Here is a 9,573-nt window from a genome sequence, read left to right on the forward strand (position 1 = left end):
CCTTGCCATAACCCATTGATGACCATGGGGATTCTCAATTGATAAATCCAACGGCCGTACAATGGTTTATGTATATATTCTTGTTAAATGAGATGAGATGAGAGATACGTTAAAAAAGGGAATATTATTGTAAGAACGTTACATTCGATATAGGTAACGTTAGTCGTTAGGTACTAATGTTGAACTATAAAAAGAGATCAAACACAAGAGTCATCTTCATCTTCATCTTCACCTTGTGAGGAACAAGTTTCTCTCTTTCTCTCACAAAACCTAAGAGAAAATCAACAATGGCTACGCTCAAAGTTCACGAGTCCCCCTCGGCTCTTGAAGATGCTGAGAAACTTAGGAAAGCTGTTCAAGGTTATTACTTTATTTTGTTTTTAATATTTATTTTATTTAATTCTTTTTATTTATTTATGATTATAAATATTTTTCGATGGATGATGATGAACATGTGATTGATCTTATTTTTATTTTTAATTTTTTTAGAAAAGGGTAATTAATAACTATTTTCTTTTTTAATCGACAAGTTCAGGGGATTTGGGCTCCCACCCTTCATTAAAATCATAAAAAGGGTTACAATCGAACATAGTTCCATTACATTTCTTCTTGCAATATAAATCAAATTCACTAGGAATATGAAACGACGGATAAAAGATCAAGAAATGTTGAGAAGACACCTATTGTTGATTGTACCTCGGGATAATAATGCTTAGGATAGTGTCATGTGAATCCTAAGGACTACAAATGATTTTGACTAAGAGTAGAGATCTAGAACGGTGTCTTGTTCCTAACCGAGGTAAGGTGGCACCCCATTTTATGCCATGTGGCATTTTAGGTGACCCACTGACAATATGGATATGTGATCCATCCCTTGGTGAACCTAATATCCCTACTCTTTGATGAATGTATTATATTTGATAAGTAGAATAGAAACTTCGTCGAGTCAACTACTAGAATCAATAAGATTTTGAGTTGAATTGATCTAGTTTATGTTGATCTAGAGACTTGGGAAAAAATATTTTATACTTCATCTATTGTGAATTTATAATGTTTTATATAATTAGGAGCAAATCATCAAATAACTTTAAGGTTGATTCAAAGAATCATCAACGAGAGAAAATTTTAATAAAATCTAACTTTCATTAATTTTGTTAGGTTGGGGGACAGATGAGAAAGCTCTAATTTCGGTAATAGCGCATAGAAATGCAGCTCAGAGGAAGCTTATCAAGCTAGCTTATGAAGAACTTTATCAAGAAGATCTCATCAAGCGGCTTGAATCCGAACTTTCTGGGGATTTCGAGGTTTATTTTAAAATTTTGACACTTAAACCTCATAATTATCTCATTTTTGGGTACAAAAAAGCATCATCATCATCATCAATTTATTTAAATAATATCAGAAATTGTATTTTTCATGTACGTAGAAAGCGGTATATCGGTGGATGTTGGATCCTACTGATCGAGATGCTGTCTTAGTTAATGTGGAATTGAAGAAGTTGATCCCCGACTACCGAGTGATTATTGAGATCACATGTGTCCTATCTTCAGATGAGCTTTTGGCAGTGAAAAGAGCTTATCAGTGGCGTTACAAGCATTCGTTGGAAGAAGATGTCGCATCCCATACATCGGGTGATCTACGTAAGGTAAGTTCTTCGACAAGTTGATTCTTCGTGGTAAAGTCACTAATGCCTCATTTGGGGCAGTTCTGATTTCAACAGAAGTGCTTCTATGAACTCTCTTCTACATTAATTATTTGGTGACAATCTTTATAAAAGCACTTTCTCCGAGTATAGTAGCACTTCCACAATCTTTGGGGCATATGTTGAAAACAGTTGTGGACATTTCAATTAGTAACTTAATTTTTTTTTTCTTGAATACTTTGAAAATCAGTTGAAACCCAAGAAAAAAATAAATTTTAAATTCGATCCAATTTGCATCATAAGTCGAATAAAGTTGTGGGCAGCTTTGACTCTGAAAGTGCTTTTGAGAGGATGAGAAGTCACGCCAAATGCAACCTTACAATCTTGTTGTGGTTATGGTTTGTGTTGTAGATTTTGGTGGGTCTAGCGAGCACCTATAGGTATGATGGGGATGAGATGAACCCGAGGCTAGCAAAGTCAGAAGCAAATATTCTTAATGATGCAATCCAAGGGAACACCTTTAACCATGAAGAGGTTATTAGAATCCTGAGCACAAGAAGCAAAACACAGCTCAAAGCAACTTTCAACCATTACAGAGATGATCATGGCACTTCTATCACCAAGGTATAGATGGATATGTAGTAAATGCTAAAAAATAGAGTCGTGATAATCTGATTACCTCATGTGGCACACTCAATCAACTCTCCTGGCGTGACAAGTTCGGGAACCATAGCTCTATACATCTCGGGATACAAAACTGCACTTCCCCATAAAAATGTGTATCTTGATGGGACCTAGTATCCTGAGGCATAGAGATCTACGGTTTAGTCGTTAGGTACTAATGTTGAATTATAAAAAGAGATCGAACACAAGAGTCTCCTTCACCTTCACCTTGTGAAGCACAAGTTTCTCTCTCTTTCTCTCACAAAATTTAAGAGAAAATCAACAATGGCTACGCTCAAAGTTCACGGGTCCCCCTCGGCTCTTGAAGATGCTTAGAAAGTTAGGAAAGCTGTTCAAGGTTATTAGTTTATTTTGTTTTTAAATATTTATTTTACTTAATTATTTATTTTATTTTATTTTTATGATTATAAATATTTTTCGATGGATGATGATGAACATTTGATTGATCTTATTTTATTTTTTATTTTTTGTTAGAAAAGGGTAATTAATAACTATTTTCTTTTTTAATCGACAAGTTTAGAGGATTTAGGCTCCCACCCTTCATTAAAATCATAAAAGGGGTTACAATCGAACATAGTTCCATTACATTTCTTCTTGCAATATAAATCAAATTCACTAGGAATATGAAACGACGGATAAAAGATCAAGAAATGTTGAGAAGACACCTATTGTTGATTGTACCTCAGGATAATAATCTCTGGATAGTGTCATGTGAATCCCAAGGACTACAAATGACTTTGACTAAGTGTAGGGATTTAGAACGGTGGCTTGTTCCTAACCGAGGTAAGGTGGCAGCCCATTTTATGCCACATGGCATTTTAGGTGACCCACTAACAATATGGATATGTGGTCCATCCCTTGGTAAACCTAATATCCCTACTCTTTGGCTAATGTATTATATTTGTCAAGTTGAATAGAAACTTGGTCGAGTCAATTACTAGAATCAATAAGATTTTGAGTTGAATTGATCTAAGTTTATGTTAATCTAGAGAATTGGGAAAAAAATATTTTATGCTTCATCCATTTTGAATTTGTAATGTTTTATATAATTAGGAGCAAATCATCAAATAACTTTGTTGATTCAAAGAATCATCAACAACAGAAAATTTTGATAAAATCTAACTTTCGTTAATTTTGTTAGGTTGGGGGACAGACGAGAAAACTCTAATTTCAGTATTAGGGCATAGAAATGCAACTCAGAGGAAGCTTATCAAGCTAGCTTATGAAGAGCTCTATCAAGAAGATCTCATCAAGGGACTTGAATCCGAGCTTTCTGGGGATTTCGAGGTTTATTTTAAAATTTGGACCCTAAAACCTAATAATTATCTCATTTTTAGGTACAAAAAAGCATAATCATCATCATCATGATCAATTTATTTAAATAATATCGGAAATTGTATTTTCCATGTCGTAGAAAGCAGTATATCGGTGGATGTTGGATCCTACTAATCGAGATGCTGTCTTAGTTAACGTGGAATTGAAGAAGTTGATCCCCGACTACCGAGTGATTATTGAGATCACATGTGTCCTATCTTCAGACGAGCTTTTGGCAGTGAAAAGAGCTTATCAGTGACGTTACAAGCTTTCGCTGGAAGAAGACACTACGTCATATTGTGTTTTTCGCGACGCCGTAATTGCGCTAAAAACGACTGCTTAAGGCTATCGTTAATTGCGACAGTTTTAATCTGTCGTTTAACCGTCGTTTCTACGGAAGAAGTAAAAGTTGGGGTGCCAATAGTCATTCTAAAAGAGAGAGAAAAATGACTCTCTGTCTCTGCGGTCTCTCGTTCACTCTCTCTCTCTCTCGTCCTCGGCTCGCTGTCCCTCGTCCTCAGATAGAACTCGACTTCCGCCATTGTCGAACGCTCCTCTCACTCTCACTCTCTACTCGTCTCTCTCTCTCTCTCTCACTCTCACTCTCTTCTCGAATCTCTCTCTCGGATCTCTATTCTCGAATCTCTCTCTCTCGGATCTATCTTCTCGAATCAACTCTAAGCTTTGATCTAGCGTTTCTCCCTCTCTCTCACTCACTCGACTCTCTCTCTCTCTCTGAATCGATCAGGTTTCTAATTTTTGAAAGTAGATCGTTCGTATTTTTTTTTGGAAAGAAATTGATTGGAGTTTGATTGAAAGATCTTTGCTCGATCTCTCACTCACAGAATCTGTGATTTTGAAAACGTAATCATTTTCAATTTGCAAGTTTTAGGGCATAATCGATCGGCGTTTGATCGAAAGTTTTAGGGCTTTGTTCGACCGAATCTTCAAGTATGTTAAAGTTTTTTATTGAATCTAAGATTTTTCTTAATTAATTTAGGGTTTCAAATGTTTTGAAGTTTGCATTCAACATTTTAGATTATTCTTGTTTGATTTTGAAGTTTTTCCTTCATATTGTATTTCTTTCAGATTAATATGCACCAACTGTTTGTAAAAATTGCTAAGAGAATCGAATCCATTACAACTAGTGCATATTCATTTAATCTAACCTTTTTTTTTCCTGAATTGGTCACACCCGTAAACAAAAAGAATTAATTATTTAAGTAAAGGTGTCTGCACTTGATCCAAGAGCCAACGATTTTGATCTCATGTATGAGCAAGACAAGGCTATCAAGGAAGGAATTGCAGTTGAGAAGCCCATATATAACCATGCTAGTGGTCTCTTAGATCCTGCTGAACTTATCAAACCTCCCAAGATTTTAGTCATTGAAGGATTGCATCCAATGTAAGTTTTCTTGATTCATGCAGAAAGTTATGTTCATTTTTAAGTTGATTTCAAAATCAATTTTATTGGATCCAGCTGAAATGGCATTCTTCATATTATTTATGTTCCATGTTAATGACATTATTCCATCATTTTTTATGTCTATTTCTAACTACAACTGTTCAAACTGGGGCTTCAGTGCTTCGTTTTACATTCACTTAAAGCTTACTTTTGGCACTCCTTTGTTAAAGATATGAGGAAATTACACCGAGATTAATTCTGTAGTCGCTGGATATAAAAATAGATTGCTGATTTTGTAAATCAATCTGACTGGGTAACTCAAAAAAAACTCAATGATGTGCTAGGTACTCCCCCAAAACCAACTTTTTGATGGGTATAATGTCTAAAATACCCCCAAGCGTATACAACTCATGGATTTATATTCCTTGTATACAATTCAAATTACATGATGATAATAAGTCCTAGAATGATGCTTGGTTTTGATGTCATAAACAACAACTCTTGGTGATCAAGAACCAACTGATCCAAGACATCTATCACAACACGGGGCCATAGGATTCATGTGTGTTCGCATATGTTCTCATTATCACAATATATCTTGCAACACTCATAGTAGTACAGTTGTGCTGGCAAGTCCAGGCCTCTTGGGTTATACATCAACCTGAGACAGACACATCTCTCTCTGTCTGTGTTCCTATTCTTGTTTAATCAATTCTACTCAACCTAATAAATCCCTTTTGTTGATCATTATATCAATCTGATACAGATACATAATTCTGTCCAGATTATCTACGTATAAAAACGTATACATGCAAATGAATTGAGGATATTCTCATCTGATCTAGCATATTAATAATTTCATGAATTAATGGTTAGCTTAGTCCATAATTGTGGAGGGATAAATCAGGATTTTTGCATCCACAATAATGATATGCAGTAGCTTAGTTCACATGTGTTAGCTATTAGATCACATGAGGTACAAATCTGGATGATCGAGAGAGAGAAGACAAGGTGTACATGGGTGAGCCATGCTGGAGAAGCAGGGCACGTGCCAAATATCTTAGATGAGTATCTAATTAATCTGAGAGCTTCGCACGTGCTCTTGCTCTCTAGCTTGGATCTACATCCCTATGTTTTGCATGTTCTGAGAAAATCTGAAATTCTTTCTCTACTGTGACAAAGGCAAGTTCAGTAATTCTAGTATTTATGTATATAGTATTCATTGATAGTTTTCAAATCTTTGTTTATTGTCCAACAACGTTGGCCAATCAAATGGCTGAGATGACAAGTTTCCTAGGGACGAACAGCTAGCTCTAGAGAATCTCTTTCCATCTCAACTGTTGTTTGTGAAGGCACTACAATTTTACTTTGGTTGTATAATTTTTTTTAGGACTCTTCTAACGTTCAGCTATATATATATATATATATATGTCCAACAAATTAACTGCTTAAATGTGAACAAATTTCCTAGGAATTCACAAGGGAATATACGCATCCTTCATGATGTAAAGCGATGATCAGATCATCTAATAGGGGTCATCTTGGGTTCTTCAGAAACTTCTGAAAGTAGTAGATTATTAGATAATATTATCAGAGTATTAAGGTGTAAATTCATATACTAGAACATTATCTTAATCTAATTAGGATTGGGTAATGTACACTTAACATTTTTTCCTTTTTCTCTAATCTCATCAGTGATCAATATAATCAAGGATTATTCACTTCAATTTAAACTTTCGCTGAGATCAAAATAGTATGGGTTATACACTTTCATGTCTTTATATATATATTTTAAGATAATTTTCTATGACTAATAGGTTTCATATTCTTTCTTTCAATTATTTAGTTTAATTGACATTCTTCTTTTACTCGCTTTATTTGTTTCATGTAAACCATAATTATTACCAGTTATCCTTATCCATCACTGTCAACAGTTCACGCATCACCATAGATATATATATGACTAAATTATATGCACATATAAAAAGAGTTAATCCCCTAAGTTGTAGGGATGAGATAGATAAACAGGACTGATCCTTGGTCCAACATTGGAGCGTGCACATCAAGGACACAGCACCTAATTTGCTGATTTAAGTATTGCAAATAATATTTGCCCAATGTTTTTGTAAAAAATGTGTGCTATCTGTTGTGGGTTATAGATGTATTGCTGTGCTAAGAACTGGGATAAAATCTTTTTACGAACAAAATGACACCAAGGTCTATGTATTTGGTCTGTTAATGAAAGACCGGATTTTCTGCTATGCGGAGAGCTGTCTGGCTGGTAAATAAAGAAGGGGTCATTGATTGAACCAGATGTTTCAGAACTTCACCTTCAAATTTGGGCCCAATGTTGCCAGTCTGCCCTTTTTCTACAACTGCACAACCACGACTTTGTTCCGTAAAGGTAACATAATTTATCCAAATCCTTGTTTTGCGAATTCTACCATTCATTCATACGTCCTGTTTGCGCCTCCGGGTCTTTTGAACAATTTGAACCGTTCTTCATGGAATTGCAAATATTCGGTTGGTGCACCTGTCGAAGTTGAAGGTGAAGTTCTGAAACATCTGGTTCAATCAATGACCCACTTATGAACCTAGTTATATGTGCATATAAGTTCAATCAAACAACTTAGGGGATTAACTCTTTTTATATGTGCATATAATTTGGTTCAATCTCACCCACTTATGAACCTAGTTAAATGCTATACCAACTTGATCAAATTTTACAAGTGGGCTGAATCTGTCATGGTAGTCCATACTGGGAACTTGGTTGAATCCTTTTATAATAAGGCTGGTTTTGTATTTTAATTTAATGGTAGAGCAATTAATTTGCATGGAGTTTCAATATAAACCCCCATTTGTCGAAAATGATATATGTTTATAATTGATAGATTTGAGCTAGGCAATATGTCCAAGTTCCTTGTCACATGCGCAAATTTCATTGGGATACATAGTACCACACGATAGATAGTTAATGATGTTCTAATGTTCACTTTTCTGTCTCTAAAAACTTGGGATACATTGTACCACACTATTTTAATTAGCAACTTCCGTATTGTTTACTTTTTATGTGCTCTAATATGTCATACGATAATAATGGAAGTTGAAGGCCCACACACTCGAATAGTGATGAGGAGGTTAAATACAAACTTTTTAGATATGCATGCCTAAACCTAAAGAATGATGATGATAATACACTGGTGTGGTGTGGCGTGGGATTCGTTCTCTCTTTTCCACTCCCCTCATCCAACTTTTTTTCCATCTTAATTTGCACTTGCTAGCTAGCATCACTTTTGGTTATCTTTTATTTAAGATATTATTTGAAGGTAGGGCATCGCCATCAATAATAAATCCATATTTCATTCACATTTTACCTTTATTTTCGCTTTTTATTCACTTTTTTTCATCAATAATAAATTCATTTGTATTTTCATTCGTAGAAAATGTCTTCCTCGTTTACGCCCCCAAACAAAGAATGGATGACGTTTTAGTGAATGGATGACAGTGGGCTTAAAATGAGGAATTGTGTTTGAAAGGTAACTCCAGAGAAACTTGAAACTGAAGAGGTAAGACATACCATTGTGATTGACCAATTGCAGAATGTTATATTTTCTAAGACCTGCTTCAATATGGGTATTTTTGTAAATCAAGAATAACCTCAATATATGCAACATAGTGCAATTGGTAAATCAATATTTCATGAAATCCTGAATTTGACTTTTATGGGTGAAAAAAATTTCTCACCCCGGAAGAAGCTTTTGTTTATCTGACTTCTTTTCTTAATTTTATTTTCTCTCAAACACAAGAACTGCTGGAGTATGGAGAATTGCGGCTCTTGAAGAGGCCATTACATTAATCAACAATACCCACTATAGCATTTTCTTTTTTATACAAATCTAATTGATCAAATGGAAACATTAAACATGGATTTCATTTTATATATCAAAATAAGCAACAGATATATAATACACAATGGTGGAGTATTAGAATTAAAGAGTTGGGATTCACGATTGGATCGCTCCCAGTCGGGACATGATGTTACAATTCTTCTCTGATTTTTAGTTCCTGATTTTGTGGCTGGTCATTGTTTACCACGCTTGGTTGACCATTTATCCGGCTCAGGCTGGCCGTTTGACGTGACCGTAAGCAATGGGTCTCTTTTCGATGTGTCAGAACGTTCGACTACTATAGATTGTTAGTGATCACTGACTAATCATTTTCGTCTATGCCTATCAACCGTACATGTGATTCCCAAATATACAAACCATTCGTATACGACCACCTTTACATTACAAGTTCACTGGTAAAGATAGAGATGAATAAACTCGGATTCCAATTGTGATTCCATTCTTATACGTGTCCCATACCACGTATGAGCTTGGTAGTCCCTATCGTACATACTAGGATAGTACACCACTCCGGATGATATGATGCACTATCCCTTCAGGCATTCACAGACTTTTTAACAACTCACAAAATAGCTACATATATATATATATATATATATATATATATATATATATATATA

General features: G+C 34.9%; 1 protein-coding gene and 1 long non-coding RNA gene across 2 annotated transcripts; both read left to right on the top strand.

Annotated features, from left to right (window-relative positions):
- The first annotated feature begins 287 nt into the window (after positions 1–287).
- Positions 288–3,899, top strand: LOC147384192 (annexin-like protein RJ4). Its single transcript, XM_086424881.1, has 7 exons — positions 288–360; positions 1,159–1,304; positions 1,427–1,645; positions 2,054–2,266; positions 3,013–3,109; positions 3,468–3,613; positions 3,741–3,899. Exons 1-7 carry the CDS (start codon positions 288–290, stop codon positions 3,897–3,899), a joined length of 1,053 nt encoding a protein of 350 aa, XP_086281007.1.
- A 201-nt stretch (positions 3,900–4,100) lies between these two features.
- Positions 4,101–8,885, top strand: LOC147384193 (uncharacterized). The gene is made up of 3 exons (XR_015172805.1): positions 4,101–4,591; positions 4,850–5,045; positions 8,486–8,885. It is a non-coding gene; the product is annotated as an uncharacterized LOC147384193 (long non-coding RNA).
- Positions 8,886–9,573: the final 688 nt, after the last annotated feature.

The sequence above is a fragment of the Akebia trifoliata genome, chromosome 15 (genome assembly GCF_017979445.1).
Source record: "Akebia trifoliata isolate Shusen 1 chromosome 15, ASM1797944v1, whole genome shotgun sequence".
Classification (NCBI taxonomy): Eukaryota; Viridiplantae; Streptophyta; class Magnoliopsida; order Ranunculales; family Lardizabalaceae; genus Akebia; species Akebia trifoliata.